Raw genomic sequence first — 19,385 nt, 5'->3', positions numbered from 1 at the left:
TGAGCATGGTGAGCAGTCACTGCTGCCCCAGGGATGGCTCTTTCTCATGCAACATTTTCCTTAGGACTCTGAGCATTTCAGATCGGGTAGATTGAGCTCCCATGGGATTAAGCCACTGAGCAAGAGGTGGGATTACACGAAAAAGACAAAGTGGAAAAGGCAGAAGATATTCACAAGAATCTGTTAGAAGAAGCAACTGATTGGGATCTAGATATAAAGAATCCAACGTTTATGCTCCTCCTGTTTCAAGAAACAACACGATGTGCAAGAAACCTCTGGGTAAAGATCAACACTGTACAGAAGTTCTGGAGTCTTAGGATCTGCAAGGAATTTCTTTCTAGCTGAGAATAAACTATAGAATAGTTTAAAATAGAATGAACTATTTTCAGAATAAAAATTTTCTGAATCTTGGGTCCAGCTTGTTGTCTTATGCCTTCACAGAAAGGTAAATAAGGCTTGCAGCACTGCACTTAATTGAGAAGGATGCTGCACATCAGACACAGTAGGTTAATTGCTTGGAGATATTTGGATATGGTAAATCAAATCATCACACTCATCCCAATCCATCACTCACAGTAAAAGCAGAAAGGGCATTTAGTAAGGAAAGGTCTGGTTCTGTAATATGAAAAATAACTCCTTCAAATAACCTCAGAACTGGGTTTGGAAGCACAGCCAGGATGTCTCAGGTAACAATTCTTCCCCTGTGAATGAGCTCCCTGCCTGACTTTATCTCCCACCCTGTGCCATGGTAAAAGACTTTACAGGAACACACGAGAGACACATTTCAAGCCATTATTGTGAAAACAGAGAAGAAAATGATAGCTAAGTACAATTCCCATTCAGTAGTACAGCATCATCTTCCAGCTGACAGATTCAAATTTCTTTTTTAAAACTTACATCTTCTAGAATGAAAAGGAGGAAGAAGGGAATTTTCTCTCAAATTAATAGTGACTAAGACAAACATGAAAAAAAGAAAGCATTATATTCAAATGAATAGGTATTTTTGTGCCAAAGACCTGGAGATTCAGCACAATCTGTGTTTGGAGGTTTGGACACTTTGAAGTCCACTAGTAATCTTGGAATGACAGTATGGCATGTTTGAAAATTTGAACAAAGATGACAAAATGAAAATAGAAAAAAGCAAGACTCACCAATTCTGTTATTTGTGTGGTCTCTGACTCGAGAATCCACAGGGCAATCTGGGGCATTCCCACTGCTTGGTGTCACATCAGTCACACTCCAGTGAGGACTCTGTGCTTTTTCTGTGCTGGACACCAAGTTATTGTTGGTTTCCAAAGGAAGGGTTCTGTCAATTAACTCCTCCTCTTCTGGCCCACTCTCAGTGGTCAGTATGATCTTCTGCCAATACAAACAGGAAAGCAGAAGTGGGGTGAGTGTAAAAACTCTTTGGGCACTGCAAGAGGTGCACAGAATCCTCCTGTGGCAGTCAGGATAACAGAATGTACTTCTGCACCCCTGTCACAGGGAGTGACACGTTCCAAAGCACCTAACAGCTATGGGAACTTCAAACCTGCATCACTTAAGACCTTATTTCAAACCATTGTTTCTAAGCCAAATTCACAGATTTCTGATGATGTTTTCAGGACTGTACCTCCTTTCCACTGTAGAAAATACGTTTTAGCTACCTCTTGGACTTTGCAAAGACCTATCATGCTCCTTTGGAAGAAAAGAACAAGCCAGGGGCCAAACTGACTTTACTTCAAAATGTTATTGTCTCAGCAGAACATCATGTAGAAGAAACAAGCTCAGTCTACCTAACACATGAAGAATTAATTACAGGCAGTTCTTTAAAATAGGAATCAAAATCTAAGAGAGGCTAAAGGTCCTGCATCACAATTTTCTGGTGGTTCTGATTTTCTGTTACCACAAGGTTGGGAAAGAAAAAAAAATATTTTGAAATGTGCACTTTATAACCCTTGCTCATGTCTGACACTCTATAGAGGCAAGAACTGAAGCTCCTCACAATTCAGGAGTTAACAATTGCATACTGAAATTATGACAGCTGATTGCAGCCAGAGTAACTGGAAAAAGCGCTATCTTGTGTGTGTGCAGATGCACAACATTTAAAAGCAAACTCATTTAAAAACAACAACAAAAAAAATTTACAGTCTAAAGAGTGGTTTATCAGATCTGGACATTTGAAGATACCAAGCCTAATAAACTGAGGAGGTTCAGAGAATGAAAGTGGCTGTAATTTCCCTGACAGAGTGGAAATCAAACCAAGCTGTGACAATTTCAGCAGCCGAGGAACTGCTTTCTGTTGTTTGACTGATGTTTGTCCTGTTCACCTGCAAACTGTACTGTAACACCAGGAGCTTGTCCTGGAGGAATGACAAACCAATCCCACTGTGTGCCCATATCCCAGCCATGCCCAGTCCTGCAGAGGGAAGGGAATGTGGAGAGAGGGAGAAGAAAAGCACAAATCCCATCTTTGTGACTGAAAATCAAGTGGGACTGACACACAAAGCTCTCCCAGAAGGAAGAGAAGGCATTTTCATCCTGTGATTTCAGATCTCGTCCCAAGGAGTGCACCACAAATGGCTTAGCACCAAACCAAATCCCCTCATGAGCAAGACTGGCAGCATCACATTATTTAACACCACATTAACCTCAGGCCAAGACATGAAAGTATCGAGCCCTAATGATTATGTATGTAGAGGGAAGTCCAGACTAAAAGGCTGAGGGCAGGACATTTGAAAATAACATAGCATACTTTGGCATGGAAAGCGATCTCTTTTGGAATATTGTCCACACTCACTGCACATTTGTTCATGAGATCCGAACCTGCAATGGAAAGTAAAACATTATCAGAAGAAACCTCATACAATCCCAAGAATGCTAATTTGTGCTCTGAAAGATCACCTAGCAATGCACTTCCTAAAGCCCACCCCACATGCATGATGTTTCTTAAAACTCAGGGCACACTGAAATGAAATTCTGAGGTGAACCAGCAACAGGCTGCTGCCAAGACTGTGAGATCCTGCTGTCCCCACAGCACAACTGGTGAAAAAAATCGACTGATGAATCTGTCTAGATAAGCACAAGGCAAGCTTATTAAAAGGAAGAAAAAAAAAAGTTTTTAAAAAAGTTAATAACTTTCTACCAGATTAACAAGTTAGGTCAGTTCATCATTTGGTCAGATGATTATTAAGGGGGTGGGATTTTATGAATAGTTCCATTAATGATCCCAGGGAACACTGGGCAAAGAAGAAAGGTGAGGAGGGACTGTACAACATTCTGTAGCACGGTGAAGGGGGATGGGCTCAGACCTACTGTCCAATTTCGCTCAGATGTGCAATCACATTTATTTTCAGAGCATTAGCTCTGTAATGCTACACAGTAACAGCTCCTATTGTGCAAGGCAAATGAGGGAGAAAAAAATCAATTTTGAGAAAATTAAGCTGCATACAAGAGGCTTTAAATTGTATTCCTGAATGAGTGAATATAAAAAGCTCTGCTCTGTGGTGATTAGAATCTGACACAACAGAGAATAGATCTGTCAGTGGCAGTGGAATTGCTGAGAGAGGATCAGCTAAATGGGTAAAATGTTTGCACTTTATGGGATCTGGACAGGTTACTTCTGAACACGTCTCCCATATTTGACTGTCCCAAAATCAGTCGGGCGTTTTCCAGCACTGACACAGCACCCAACCCCTCACCCATCCTGGGAACAAAGTGCCACCTGGTGGCATCTGCCCACAGCCAGCGTGTCCCCTGCCTGCTCGGGAGGAACAGCGCTGGCCTCTTCCACGGCAGCAGGGACACACATGTGACAGGAGAAACTTCCACTTTTTAAATTAAAATTCTATAAACTAAAATCCCACGTTAAGCTTCAGACATAAGGATGACTCTGCTGGCCCATCAGTCACTCACCTTGAGATTTGGTAACGTATTTGTGTGTGATGACCGAATGCAGATGTGCTGATAAAAGAAACCTTTCATTTAGTCAAACTCACTTTGGAGCCTGAAGGCTCCAACAGCTCCACCACACCCACAGATCTACAACCAACCTACAACGTGCACATCCTGCTTTCTATAAAAGAGGGAATGTGGTTTTGCAGGCACACCCCACATGTAACTCTAGGCAAAGCTATGGGGAGTTGGTGTCAGTAAAAATCACCCTTCCTCTCATGCTCAAAGCCCAATCCTGTTCCCAGAACCAAAACCTACTCACACAACACTTCAGCTATCATTTAATACTAGTGTCTGTGCTGAGAGAAGCAGCTACTTACCCTTTCCCCAGCTGTAGGTCGCCCACTCACTTCCCTCCATAAATTCCCAGCTGCTTCCATCTTTCATGTTTTCCAACATCCTGCATGAGCAGCTTGCATTGAACCCTTATCTGGCCTGTGGAGAACATTCTCTTCCCCAATGACCTCCACAAATATCCCCATATTTGAGTTTCCCATCTGCTGTTTGACAGATCAAACAGCCCATCACGTGTTACAGCTTGAAGAACTCACGCTTTCTTCTGAGGACGAGGATCCGCTTCTTGCAAACCTTCCGTTTCCAAAATATCAGCATGCCCCCAAGAAGCACTGTCACAGAGACAACCACTGCCCAAAGCACTACACCTACAGCACAGAGAGGGAGCACAGGACAGGCTGAGAAAGGGCAGAGGGGAAACCCTGAGTAGATCCATGTGTTTGAACATAGGACCATAGACATCATTTCACAAGTCAGAGGGGATTTGCAGGAAGTTCCCACATAAAAATCGTGTTCACCAAAGAGACTTCCAAATAAGAAGTGCTAAAGAGAGTAAATGCTGTGTTACCTCCTGTTGTCATCTCCTCCTTAGCTGAGGTGGGAGCCTGAGATTTCTCCTCAGGAGCTGAACTGGGATTTTCACTTGTTGTGACACTTAGAAGGTCACCACTAGCAGAGGTCACCAGGTTCTCCTTAAACATCCTCAGGTCAGAGTTACTTGTTTCATTGCTGGATCTCACGGACAAAGTGCTTGGGGTGAGGTAAGTGGGCAACTGGTCCAGGCAAACTTGATCATGTGTGGCATTTCCTTTCCTTAGCATTACTTTATTCAACTTGGCGCAGCTGGGAATGAAAAAGAACAGGTATCATTGCTGTGGTACAAGTGTTTTCCACGTGACAAACATCCCCTTGGTCATTTTTGTACCAACTGCAATTATTGCTTTTGGTGTAAAAGTCATTATTCTTCTCATCCCTGTGGCATTAATTCTTGGCTTGAAGCTGCTACTCACACAGGTGTGCAATTCCCCTGGACTTAGTAAACTAAAAATGAGGCAAGCAGGATTCCTTCCTTCCCTTGTTCCTCCAGCCCAGAGCTGTGCAACAGGTACAGAGACAGAGAGAGGCCTTCTAACCTCTGCACACGAGCCCAAAGCGATTCCCTTGCTTCTACAATGAATTTGTATACTTCGCACCAGAAGTGACATACCCAATTTCATCCTTTATTAATTTCAATCAATTAGTCAGCCCCATTGAGATAGCACAGACTTACTTGGTGTGGGGTTTGCAGATGTCTGTGCTGGAGTTTTGATCAGAGAAGGTCCCAGGAGGACACTCTTCACAAGTGACATCATTTGTTGAGGTGCCTAAATAAAAATAATGACTGAGGACTGACCAAATAAAATGCATCAGGTCCAGGCCTGTTTCCAGGACCAGGAAAGATAAACTGGCCAGGTAGGAATTCCCACCCCTGATCTTGACTCCAAAGCCAGGCTTGCAAGCAGAGTGGTGCTGGCAGCGTGTGCAGGTGTCCTTGACCGTGGTTTGGCAGAACAGGCCCGGCCGGCACTCGCACGTGCGGCTGGAGTTGAAGGAGCAGGGCTGCTTCTCCACAAGGTCTGGCTCTGGGGGCAAGAAACACACGCAGTGACAAAGGGGCACCTTGCAAGGGAAATGTAAAGTGGGGCCACAGCTGAGCAACACTGGTTGTAAGGCTCAGGAAGCAGAAAATGTGCTGTCCCTCTTCATGATCACAGACTAATTTGGGTTGAAGATGAGCTTATCACTGCTCTCACTCTGCCCCTGCCATGGGCAGGGACACCTTCCACCGCCCCTGATTGTTCCAAGCCCTGTCCAACCTGTCCCTGGACATTGCCACAGCTTCTCTGGGCAGCCTGCCCCACCCTCACAGGGGAGTACTCCTTCTCTAATCTAAACCTGCCCTCTTTCAGTCTAAAGCCAAATGATGGTAATTTAAGTCATGATTAATTAGAGAAGCCTGTAGATAAGAGCCTGTAATATAAGCCAGAAAGCAGAAACCAGGCTGGGATGGTATTGGAAGGGAGAATTTTTAGGCAGTCCCAGGTCACAGAGGAAGTAACATGGATGAAGTGCAAGGTAACCCAGTAACTCACTGTCTGACTCAGTAACCAAGAATGGATAATTTTGCTGTGGAAATTCTAAATGAATGAAATTTAAATAAAACATACAGAGCGAGAATGTAACTGTGAGGTATGTGCGGGGAAAAGCAAACCTTTTGAGCATGACACACAGGCATCACATCGTGGCTTTGGGAATGCATTGTTCAAATATTGATCAGGTCCACATGTCATGCAGTCTTCAGCTGGATCCAGAGGACATGCTTTCTTTTTAATATAACCTGGAGGAAAAAAAACCCCAAAATATACAAGATACCTATCCAAAATGGGCAGAAAAACACCCTGAAATGTTCTTGTCTGCTTGTTTACCTGTTAGATGCATTACCACAGTCTTCTCTTAGTCATTTGGTTTCTCTAGGACATTTTTGCCTTTCCCATTCAAGGGTTAAGGTACAGGGCCAGGACATAATCCCAGCTGGAAAGGACTGCTGCAGAATGGGCAGATGACAGCCGGAAAAAGACAGAAAAGACAACCAAGTCTCCACGAGGGCCATTGTCCTGCCATTACTGAGTTCCCAGGGAACTGAATTTCATGTTTCCTTCTTTCCTTCCTTTGGTTAAGAGGACTTTTAGAAAAACTCCTCTTTCTTCGCAGTGAGCAGCTGAGACAGTAGCAGGTATGAACAGGTTATTGCTTGAAGGAGTAGTGGATGATTAAGGTGGAAAAGGATTCTTATAACTTTTATTGTGGAGGAGTCCAGGACTGATGTGAGGACGTGGCAATAAAGAATCAGCAGAGGTGAACTGGTGGATGCTGGTGGCTCATTTCAGCCTGGTGTAAATCAGATCTCTGCTTCTCACCCAACCTCACTGGGACATCCCTCACGACAGGAGCGTTGGCAAAGTATGGTTTTGAAGAACAAAAGAGCTTTTCTTGGGAGTGTCAAAGCCACATTCCCACCCATTTTTTCTTTTATTGGACCATTTTCTCCATCCCTTGCTCTGATTTACATATACAACTTCTGAAGGGTTCTAGTGGTCTGGCCAGCAGGACAGGATGTCCCAGTTGGAATCCTGATGGAACTGGTTGCAAATGCTGGCAATCAAACACTAAAGCCCCCTGTATGATCAGAACACAAATACAGCTCAGAAATTTCCTTTATGAAAAACAAAAGAAAAAGATTTCTGCAAGAAGACACAGATGGCGGTGAAGTACCACAAAACACCCATCCACTGAGGGGGTTTTGGCCAATGGGGCAGTTTCAGACATTTCCAGAACTCTTGTCTCACCAAGGCCTTTCCTGGTGCTGACCTCATGTGCCTCTGAGTCACCCCCAGCTTCTAGCACAGATTAATGTGTCCCCTGACAAGGGCCTGTTCCCTCCCTCATGTGAGACACTTTCTAAACTGTTGTTACTACGAGAATAATGTCAGATTTTCCATACCTTCATTTTATATTTTTTTTATCTCTGAGAAGAAACTCAGCCCAATTTCACTGTGCTAATTCACACCCAGGGGCAAGTTTGAAATGAATTCTTTGACCTGGCTACTTCAGTGTCAAGTGAAGTGATAAAATCCCATATAAATTCTGTTATGTTATCTGGTTTGCATGCAGGCTACACAGGAGCAAGACAGCGGAGAACAGATTCACATCTGGAGCGAAATTAGGCAGGGATTCCTGAAACTGCCCTTTTCTTCAGGGACAAAGACAACTCTGCAGATACACAGGGTTCCTACTGTCTCTATGAGAAGAGCCCCATGTAACTTTGACTGAATGATGAACATACCTGAGGGACACTGGTAACAGCAGCTTTGTGAAGCTTCATCGTAGAACCAATTCTCTAGTGTATCACAGGAATGAGCAGGGGTTAATGATGTCTAGGAATTGAAAGAGACAAAAGACACAATTAGAAAACAACTACTTCTGCACTAGAGCAGATCCCAATGCCTGCCTCAAGCAATGGCAGTTGCAAATACTAAGGAAAAGCCCACAGTTTTTTCAAAAATTCAAGTATCCCTAAAGCGACTAAATTATTGTCTGCATTTCCTTTGGAAACATTGCAGCAGTTAGCAAATTTTAAAAATGTCCTAAAATGATTTCATGTTAATCGGCATTAAGGATTTTTTTAGGAAAAGGAACAAAATCCCTAACATCTGTAACAGATTTCCAGCTCTGTGTACACTGGAGTAAGAGGTGATGCCATATTCAGCATCATCTAAATATACATAGATTTGGTGCAATGCACAGAGGTCATTCCTGTTTGCAGCAAGTTTTCTGTTACTTGTGCAGTCATACTGTTTGAATTTAGCAAGCCAAATGTCGATTATAAACCAATAAATTATTTTACTTATCATTTAGGGACAAATCCTGCAAGAGGATTTTGCCTTGGAAAGAATGCTGCAAACGCTCCCACAATGAAGCCCTTATTCAAATAACTGATCCCACTTCTGCTGTGAGTGAAGGTTTTCAGAAATAACCTTTCAACACTACATAACCGATATTTATTTAGTTTTTAAAAAAGCCACCACGTAATAGTTTTGGTATTAGCTTACAAAATGAGATGCAGCTACAACTTGTAACAAGAAGTACATAATAAGATTTAGGTTTTTTATGGCTGGACCACTACATGCTCTGGGAAATTACAGTGCTACAAATGTTCTGATGAGAAAATTTGATTTTTGAATTTGGCATCTCCCTTAAGAATCCCCTAAAAATGTTGTTATCTGAATTTCATTTTCAGTATTTACCAGAATGTATGAACAGTGATTTTTTTTTTTCGTAAAGAATTAATAAGCAGATTGCCAGAGATTTTCCCACACAATAGCAATAGAGCAGTTAAATATCTCAGAAATTCTACAATTTGCTTTCTGCCAGTGAATTTTCCACTGGGCTTTGAAATAACACTTGCTGCCTTTGTGCACCGTGCAGAATCTCACTGCCTAACTCATTTCACAGCCTGTTCTCTTGTCTAATATATGCAAAACAAAAAAATTATTTAACTCCCATCCGAAAACAGGAACCTTCAGTCAAGGAAGAAATTAACAGGAAAATCAAGAAACAGAAACATACCAAAACCATTAAATTTCATTGAGGTCCAGTAACAGAGCTGAGAACTCTGACACGTCTCCGCACTAAAACCCCTGGGCTTCCCTAAAGCACGTTTTGTGGCTGGTTGTAGAGGCAAGAGCAGGAGTTTGTGCCAGCTCAGCCTGACTCAAGCCACGTTTACAAAGGTGCACTCGGTGTTTTCCTGCTCTGAGGAGGAAGCCCTGGGCTGGAGGAAAAGGAAATGTTATCTCCTCACGTCTGTGTGCAGGGGTGCCCTGGGCTAGAGCTCCCAGCCTAGACAGAACAACAGGAAATGAGAAGTCACCACACAAAAGATCAGTTGTGAGTTAGTGAGTTAGCTACTTAGTGAATTAACTGTTTCTATAAAGAAAATTTAAGAAACAATAGCATCTTGGCTGTAGCTCAGTCAGCCTGGATTAGTTTCTCTGCAAGAGCTGCAGGAGGTCATCACAAATACTTAACCTTTTCTTCCTGGTTCTCCTGGGCAACCAACTCTGGCTTTTAAAAGAAATTTTAAATTTTAAAAAGCAAGCCTTGAATTATTGAATTACCTATGCAGCACATAAGCTAATGGCTTATTTAATTGTCTAGTTTGGGGTTTAAATAAAAGAGTAATGTCTGGGAAAAATGTGAGAGAACAGCTTTTTAAAAAGTTGCCTTGCCAAGATTATGAAAATCAGGAGTTTACTAGTAGATTCTGCTCCTGGTTCCAGCAGTGCATGTTCTGATTAGGAATTTGACCTGGTGGTAGTGCAGTGATGAATCACTGCATGAACTAGGCCTACACACTAAACAAATGATGCAGATATACATTTGAGAGAGTACTCAACCTTATTTTCCCCCTTTCCACAGGAGGGCAGCTCTGCACTACGGCCTTTTGTACATTATAAAAATCATCCGTGGCTCCTTAACTGCTGCTGTCAAGTGTCCAGCTACAAGCACAGCTCTGTAGCCACCTGTGCTGTTACTGAGCCAAAGCCCAGGTGCTCTGCTGTGAAAGGAATCCATTTTAACAAATCACAGCAGGATGTCTGTGACTGAGAAACCACCTTCTGATGACCCCATCACTTCTAATCCATAAGCAAAATGCCTGTAAGTCACCATCTGTTCAGCAGAGGTGTTTCATGAGGATAAAAATTAGTATAGATCCTTTCAGTGATAAATAACATTCATGTCAGTGCTCAGCCTCAGTCACCATGCCCCCATTCTTGTCATTTTTCCCCTCCAAATTCTAAAGCTGGTTGACTCCTAATGTGACCTGTAACAGCAACACAATGATGCAAAGTTCTGCTCTTACAGCAGGAAGGTGGGTCCCCAGGATTCCCTAAGGGGTCAGTGAAGAAGTACCAGTTTTATCTCAATAACATCTGCTCTTGCCATTAGAACTTAGAGTTCTGTTTGTTAATGTGTATTATTAAAAAACCCTTGAACATTCAAGGAAGATCACACACGTATTGGAGTAAGGCATGTGGCTGTGGTAGACAGTAGTTCTTTATCCTTCTCTCGGACTTTCTCTTCAAATAAAGGGTTTGGGTTTAGCAGGAGCTGGAATAGATCTTGTGAAAGGAAAGACAATTCCTGTCCTGCTTGGACTGCTCTGTGACGGCATGCACAGGGATGCACTGGTTTAGAGCTTTCAGTGACCCAGCAAGTCAACTATTTTTTTTTTTTTTCCTTTTCTGAATGCATTGCAGGTCAAGGACCAATTAAATAAAGCAAACATATACATCAGAAGTATTTGGGTTTTTCAACACTTGCTTGAGAGAATTTGCTTTAGAAAATAGGCTTTTTACAGCTCTTCTCACTTTCCTTATTTCTACAAAAATGTTAGCTATTCCAATTTAAATAATGGCAGTTGTAAAGGTGGTGCTGAATTCAGTGGGCTACTCTGCAATTCAGTCAGGACAAGGTTTGACTCATTTATTTATGGTTTTTTGAACTCATAGAGAAAAAGTGATTGTGAGGCAGAGTAAGAAAATCAGCTTGCTACAAATGAGCTGTAAGTCAGGAAGAAAGCGTGTTACAGTAAAAAAAAAAATCTACCAGCAGTGGCTATTCTAGAACTGACTAATACTGCAACAAAACAGTTAACTGTCTGTCAAGCTTCAGTCCAAATTCTGACAGAACAGGAAAAGCCGATACTCTACAGTTTCAAGTAGTCAAGCTTCATTTGCTTAATAGTAAAGACATTATCAACAAGTGAGGGTTCTCTGAATATAAAAAGAAACAAAACCCAAACTGTGAACTGAGGTAAGATGGAACATGGTTTAAAAATATGACCAGTAAACAGTGACTTGCTGACATTAGACAGTATCACTTGTACTCCACTAGCAGTAAGAGCAAGTACTGCTGTGAGAGAGGCAAGGCAGAACAGTGCAAAGCCAGCTGCTTATCCCAGCAATCTCTCTGTATTTATTCCAGGTCACTGAGAATTTTGCAGTGAGTTTGAATATTGACAATGAGTATCAAAAACCAGATTTTCTCTCTGCCCCACTCATTTTTTGAACAAACCAGCAAAAGTGATTTCAAAGAGAAAAAGTATCATCTTTTTGTTTCTACTGGCTTTCCTCCTAAAGCAGTCTGCATTGAGCACACTGGACAAGCTTATCTGAATGCCCTCCCAAACATTCCTCTGGTGAGCAAGGATTACAAACTCCAGACCCATAGAACATTTATCCTTCTGCATTTCGGGAAGGAGACACTGGAAGAGAGATAACCCAGGGAAAATAAACCAAACTTGCAATGTGGGAGGGGAATTTACAACTAAGGACACAAGAGCAAACTCCTACTCTTACCAAAAGAACCAGGAGGATCTTTTTCAAATGTCTATGAAGAGGGTACAGAACTTGGCTATTTTCAAAGATTTAACTGGAGTCAGTGTCTTGTAAAAAAATCTGGCAGCCCAAGTGATGTGCTGGATTACTCAGTTACCCTGTACAGACAGGTGTCTGAGGCTAATACATGCTTGGATTTCCAGTGTAACGGAATATGGCTCATTTCCAATCCAACGCTGCATGCAAAACTCACCTACTTGACTTTACCTGCGCAGTCTCTCTGTGCCTGACCTTTTTATTTTTTTTAATGTGCACTTTTAAGTGTCAGTCAGGGAAACCACCTGGATTTATGCCAGATGCTGAGGGCTCATTGCCATATGATCCACAGGAGGAGGGGGTAAGTGGCAGTGTTGGGGTGGAAGCAAACCCACAAGACCTGATACGATTGGAACAGGGAGCTGGTGTGCATCTACAGCATCAGCTGAGTGCAGCTAGTGGGCTGTGTGTATTTAAAGTGATTTTTGATTCAGAAATAGTAGTGGATTCATGAGGAAGTCAGTGTCAGTAGGGTGGGGGTGTAAAGAGAAAGGTCTGTTATTGTTTAGCCTTTACACCTTTCACTTTGCCCCTCCTGACTTGCATCAGCAGAGTGGGCAGCAGCCCTCTGAACCAAACTCTGCAAGCAATGTGTTTGTCACCGAACACGCAGGCAAAAATAAAAGCCCCCCACCCCATCAAACCTTTCCTCACTCCCTGGCTGTGATGTGCCTGGAGCTGCAGCAGCTCTAGCAGTGCCAACAAGATGCAGATCATAGCTCACAGCCCACGTTCCTGCCTGTAAAGATCCCAGAGAGGGCAAAATCTCCTGGCCGCTCTGCTTTATACCTTTATCTCCTGAGAGCTCTGCTTTACCTTTAACCCCCTGTGTTGCACAAACACTCCACCACCCAGCTGAAGAGCAGGATGGCTCTGCAGCCCCATGTGCCCCAGACCTCAGCAGGCTCCTGCTCCCTGAGTAGCTGCAGGATCCTGGTGTCTCCCTGCCTTACCTGTGGAGTTGTCTGCACATCCTGGAGAAGCAGCAGGAGCCACAGTCCCAGAGGCAGGCTGCAGGCAGCCATCTGAGGTGGTGTTAAATGTCCCTGGCTCCCAGCATTGCAGGTGAGATGGATGGGTTGCTCCTCCTGGAGGCTGGGACCCTTCCAGGGTCCCACCAAGTCATGCTCCTTGCTTGCTCATTCAGTCCAGAGACATTCCAGCTGTTCAAGGCAAGCAGGAGACAGGCTTTGAGACTCAACCAAGTTGAGAAGATAATTTAGAAGGAAGGGGGAGGGGGGCTGCCCCGAAAGAGAAAAGTAAAAACAGAACAAAGCAAAACTGCCTCAATATCTAGTCCTGATGCTGTCAGTTTCTGCCAGTCGGTTGTGAGAATCAAGGTTGTCCCCCAAGGCACACGGCTGGCTGTGCATAGGCTCCTGAGTCATCTGGGCTGCCCTCAGAGAGCACTTCACCACCCCAAAGCCTTGGCCAGGCACAAGTCCAAGCCCAGCCCCAGCCAGCTGTCACTTTTTCAAGAGCTGCAACCAAGCCTCAAGGAAGTTCCCAGTACGAAACACTAATTCTCTCAGTACAGTCATTTCACTGCTGTTTGGATGAGTGGGTGAAGGCTCCACTCAACCACGGTGACTCCTCTAAGATCCAGGCTTTACACATTGCCACTTAAAACACCAGCATATTACAGACCTGCCCCTTGAGAAACCTTCCCTTTCCTCCAATCCCAAGAGAAATTAATTCCTGTTGATGAAAATCATCCTTAGGACTGCTGCTCATCATTTCACTCACTTTCATTTGTTACTCTGGATGGTTTTTGTTCTGATGCCTGGGGATATTTCAGTTGGTTGAAGATGTCATGAAGCCTCCTTAAGTGCCCAAGTATTGTGAAAAGTGAAGGTTAGCCACTTCAAAAAGGCAAAGCGCCTTGAAAACCCTCTGAGGTACACAGGAAAACAGCGACAATTTGAATTCTCACACCCCTGGGTTGTTTTTTCTTTGCTTCTCACCCTTATCAACAACAACAAAAGAAATGAGAAAATATTAAAATTCAGATGAACGATTATTTTTCCTGAAGATCCACAGCTACCTCACGACCATCACAACCAAGCACCAAAGATGAGCATTTCACAGGGACCCTGTGTGAATATCGTCAACTCACAGCTGCAACAATTCTAACTAACTCGAATCCTTTCTCCAGATTTCCATCACATAAACCCCAGGCATTTTCAGCACCCTGCATATGGTATATGTGACACACAGTGAACCTCCTCTCTTAGCTCTGCCAGGGTGCTGCTCAGCTTCTAAGCTCTCTCAGCTCAAGTTTCTTAGCTCTCTTGGCAGCTCTTGGGGTAGGTGTGCTTATAGGTCTAGAGACAACTAAGAATTTCAATGCCAAATTATTACAGTCTTGATTTTCCTGATTAGAGTAATGGGCTGGAACACACCGTCATCTTCAGTAATATGTCATTAGGCAATGGCATATTTATTAATGCCGTTTCAAATGACACAGCAGTCAGGACAATTGATGAGATCTGTTTGTATTTCTTCCCTCCCCTCTGTGTTTTCTTTCTCTTATCAGGCCCTATCCAAGCTTTTCTAGCAAAAGGACAGGCACCAACATCACAGAGAGCCTGGAAGATATAAGTTACTCTGCAGAAGTCAGGAGACATGATGCAACAATTATTTATGTGAGTACAAAAAATCTCTGTGTAAAATCTCTGACTTTCCCAGAACTGGCACCAGGGAGAGTTTTCTGACCTGTTTTCCAGAGGAAGTAAGACTGAAACAAGCGTACTAAGCGGTTTTTTTTAATATATATTTATATTATTAGTTCCTTTTTAATGAACGGTATCAATAATTTTTTAACCCATTAGATAACTTCATTCAAATTTGTCTGAGAGGGCAATGCCATTAAGTTTTACAAAGGTTCATGGATCAAGATGACTTGGATAAAGGGACAAGTTGTTCATGGCACTCACTGAGGGAAAGGCTCCTCGGTGCTCCTCAGAAGAAAAGCTCCACTTACACATCCAAAGTGAAACCAGGCTTCCCAGCTGCCATCCTTCCTTGAACTTCTTAATTCATAAGTTTTTTCTTGATTGAACGAGATATTTATGAGGATAGGAAGTGGAAAGTGCTTGTTGTTGTTGCTGGCTTTCCAGCAAGGCTGTTACATGACAAAATGTTATTACAAGTATGTAATAAAAGCAACATCAACAAAGAGGGTGAAGACTTTGTTTCACAGGAACATCACAGCCTGTATGCATTTCCAAGAGAATGCGCTTTTTCAGACTTTGTGTGTTTTGATTTCAAATACAACAGAAGGGGCTTTCCAAAAGAAGCCCTACCAGTAACTGGAAGAAGCACCTCCATTTTATAACAAACCCACGCTACTGTTCTCTACATGGTGGCTCTATTTCCTTGAATATAATCCTATGTTAATATGGAAAAAAAAAACAACACAGAACAAATAGAAGCAAACAACCAAGCCCTGATTCTCTGGTCTTCCATCAAAGCACAATGTCTGTCAGAAAAAAAGGGGAAGCCCCCATGAGCATGCTGTTATTATTTATAATGTTTATTTGATTACACGCATCTGTCTCTGACATCTTGATCACTTTTTGCTTCAGGTAGCAATGCCCTCAGACAAGCTTTCTTGGCATTTTCTATTTTAACTAATTCAGAAAACCTCCTGTAAGTCAGGGGCTGTTCAGATGCCACTTGATACCTGGAGCAAGAGAGCCAAGTAAGCCACAAGGGAAAGTCTCCACCATGTGCCCAAAACATGCCTTCAGCAATGTCTGCTCACTGTGCTCCAACAGTGAGAGCCCAGCAAAGGAAGCAGCAATGGAACACTCCAGAAGGAGCAGTGGTACACACGTGTTCAAGCAAAAGTACTCATGACATTTTCTAAGTTTGAAATGTCTGATTTTAGTCTCACGTTGTACTTTTACCATGGTTTCTTCTGCTTTTAAATACCTATGTTCAGTTAATATATATCTAGCTGTATAAGAGGAAAAGAAAAACCCCACCAAGTGTCATCTCTAAACTTCTGTCACAGATAAGAGACTATGAAATTTAAAAAGATACATATTAAAATACCTTGTCTGAGATCTGTATTTCAGTGTCTGTTAGTGTTTCTATTCAGAGTGATGCCAACTTGATTTTTGCCTTTCTTGCCTTTATATATCCTCTATATTCTTTACATAAATATTTGTAGCTCTGCAGCCTATTATTGTATTCATAGCTAGCATTTTACCCACTATTAGATAGAAAGACAAAATAAATTCCCTAGTGGCTCCAAGCCCTGGGGGTCCAAGGTTAGGCTCTCTGGGAGCCAAGGTTGAAACCAGCTCTCTGAGAAACATTTTCATAAACACAATTTAGCTCCTATCTAAGAGGGTGGAGGGTTTCAGAAAAGGGTAGAACCAGGGGGAGTTACTTCATCACCTATGCCTCTAACTGGGGATTCTTGTCAGTTATCCTAATTTGCTAAACACATAAAAATTGTATCCACTTTCTTACGTGTGCATCTTTGGCACTTTCCATCCAGCATTTTGTGTGCTATAAGGATCCTTATAAAGATAACCCCTACCATCACCCAACTGTGTCTGGCTCATACTTTTAGGACCAGTGAAACAGCATCAAGAGCATTTTATCAGCAGTATGCTGACAAAAAAAAATCAAAAAATCACCAAATTTTTGCTCATTAGCCAGATGAAACAATGCCAGAGCTTAAAACTTCACGAGGAGCCCCAGGAGTACCAAAGGCTGGGCTGGTTGAGATCCATGCTACATAACCTTGGGGGTACAAATTTAAAAAGAGAAGAGAAATGAAGGCATTTCCTGCAATGAAAAAAATGTTTAAAAGAAGGAAAGCAAAAAATGGAGAAGAAGAAAGCCAAGAATTTCTTTCTTGCTGCCTTTCTTGATCTATTAGGGGATTTTAGCCATCGGAGAGCTCAGCTCCTGGGTATCCTGGAGAGTGACACTGTAGTAACAACACACAGGATCCCGATGATTTTAGGCACTGTAAGAAAAGCCAACATACTGAACTTGTCAGTAAATCCTTCCACAGCCCGAAGAGGACAGACAGGAGGGAGAGCAGGACTGGTGCAATGGGACCTCACTGAGATACATCACACAGCCAGCCATCGGTTTGAACTGGCTGTAGCTGACACAGTATTTGAAATTGCACATGGAAGAAGAAATAGAACCTCATTTGTGCCACAGACTGGCAAAATTCTGTCCCTCTGTGCCACTCTGGTACTGATATTTATTTGCTGGCACATACACTTCTCATTTTTAGTATTAAGTATTTGTCAATCCATTTAATTCTGTCACTTCAATGGATTAACTACACTGCAGGTGCTCTTGAGAACATGAACTGAGAGCTGTCTTGATTCAGCAATTTACCTTTGTATATTCGTCCACTGTGATCAACAATAAAGATGGTTTAAAGCTCTTGTTGCACACTTGTTAAAATGTAGCAATGGCTTAAAACAGGTTGCCATTAGGAAAAAAAAAAGAAAGAAAAGCTTACCATGTTAATAATAAAGATAACACACCTTAATTTGTACTTCTTTACATAGAATTTAGATAAATTTTATGTGGATAAAAAAATCTTATACCTTTGTTTTCATTATCTCAAAACTGATACTCCTGCCTTACATAAAGGGATAAAATAACTAATGTAACAAAAAATATCTGTATAAAATGTCTTTTACTGCCCCATAATAGCTTCAAAACTAAAGTACATTTTGAGTCAGACTGAAAAATGAGAAGAGCTGACAGAGAACTCAGTTCTCTCAAGAAAGCCGTGGCTTCCAAGAAAGAAACCAAAACCATATCACAGAATTACTATGCCCATAGGCTGGGAGAGACAGAGAGGGAGACAGAAATGACCTTAGATGAGAGATCACACCATGTGTGTACTTTCAGTACTTCTGACTGCAGCTTCTGGAAGGGTGGTAGAGTTGCACATGGTCACTCTCCATAGAGAAAGCTCTTGGTAAAGCAATTTGGAAAAGCACCAAGAACTCCAATTCTATACATTTTAATCTCAAATAGAAAATAAAACAGTTTGTGGATGATTGGCCAGGTGGTTAAAACACAGAAGTTGCACTCATTAGCTCCCCATAGTGTCACAGACCTTTTGGGTAGCTCATATCCTTTCTTGATACTCTGGTTCTCCTCATCTAAAAGCTGAGTTTTAAAGCCTAGGAACAGGAGCTAGATGAACTTTCCTTTGCAGACATGAATAGAAGAAACTTGGGAAATATTAAATAATTTTTGTGAAAGAACCAAATGGGAAGATTTTCAGGATGTAGTTTTTCCAGAGACTGTAAAACTTCTTTAACTGAGTATCTTGGCCCTAAAAATTTAGGATGCTGGTTTCCTCTTATTGGCAGTTTTGCTCTGCAGAAACCAATGGAAGGGAGAAAACCAAGGCCTTAGTTTGGGTCAGCCATTATCCAGGGAGCTGGTGAAATTGAGGGGCTTGACTGGAGAGAGAAGGGGCAGAACTTCACTTGTGTTTTCAAATTAGGGACATTCTGAAGATAAATTCTTACGGGCTTTGAAAACACAAGTTCCAAAGAGATGAAAGCTCCCAAAAATCAAAGTTTGCAAATGATTCAAAAAGCAACTTCAAGCCACATGCAGCTGTTTCACCTGCCAGTTCTGGGGAGAGTCACTGTTTGATATGCTCATAACAAAACAAAACGTATAAATCAGCACTACATTCATTCAAAACTCTTGATATTAATTCTTACAATGTACTCACAGCAAACAACTGATCCTGAGACATCACAAAAATTATCTTAATAAGAGAAGACAAACAAACACTAAAGGCCATCCAACACTGGTAGTGAGAAGTAGGTGGGAGCTGTATTTTAACAGCTGAACTACATGGCTCTGTTCAAACCAATCACAAATACATCATTTACTGCATCTAAATTGTCTAATTAAGCAAAGCTGGATTTCCTATGAATCAGTGTTATATACATGCAATACAGTCAGAAAGGGGAACTAAACCACCAGCTTCACTACCAAAACATCAGGCAGAAGAGAACTGACACAAATGAGCACACACAGAGCCAGCCATTAACAGGATACACAGCTGCCCAGACTAAACCAGCATGTTCCTAAGTGCTAGAAATGGGA

The 19,385-nt window shown here is 42.2% G+C and overlaps 1 protein-coding gene across 1 annotated transcript in view; it reads right to left on the bottom strand.

Moving 5' to 3' along the window:
• TNFRSF1B (TNF receptor superfamily member 1B) overlaps window positions 1–13,676 on the bottom strand; it is a 30,652-nt gene extending 16,976 nt beyond the window's left edge. Inside the window, exons 1-11 of the mRNA XM_040084819.2 lie at window positions 13,549–13,676; window positions 13,217–13,426; window positions 8,111–8,201; window positions 6,479–6,604; window positions 5,694–5,849; window positions 5,498–5,591; window positions 4,796–5,070; window positions 4,485–4,595; window positions 3,895–3,942; window positions 2,735–2,805; window positions 1,152–1,359 (exon numbers count right to left, since the gene is read on the bottom strand). Coding sequence (XP_039940753.1) covers window positions 1,152–1,359; window positions 2,735–2,805; window positions 3,895–3,942; window positions 4,485–4,595; window positions 4,796–5,070; window positions 5,498–5,591; window positions 5,694–5,849; window positions 6,479–6,604; window positions 8,111–8,201; window positions 13,217–13,288 — 1,252 coding nt within the window. The 5' untranslated portion in view covers window positions 13,289–13,426; window positions 13,549–13,676. The remainder of the gene's footprint in view (window positions 1–1,151; window positions 1,360–2,734; window positions 2,806–3,894; window positions 3,943–4,484; window positions 4,596–4,795; window positions 5,071–5,497; window positions 5,592–5,693; window positions 5,850–6,478; window positions 6,605–8,110; window positions 8,202–13,216; window positions 13,427–13,548) is intronic.
• Window positions 13,677–19,385: the final 5,709 nt, after the last annotated feature.

This window comes from Hirundo rustica, chromosome 22 (assembly GCF_015227805.2).
Source record: "Hirundo rustica isolate bHirRus1 chromosome 22, bHirRus1.pri.v3, whole genome shotgun sequence".
Lineage (NCBI taxonomy): Eukaryota > Metazoa > Chordata > Aves > Passeriformes > Hirundinidae > Hirundo > Hirundo rustica.
The sequence above is the reverse complement of the archived record's forward strand: the minus strand, read 5'-3'. Positions and strand labels throughout refer to the sequence as shown.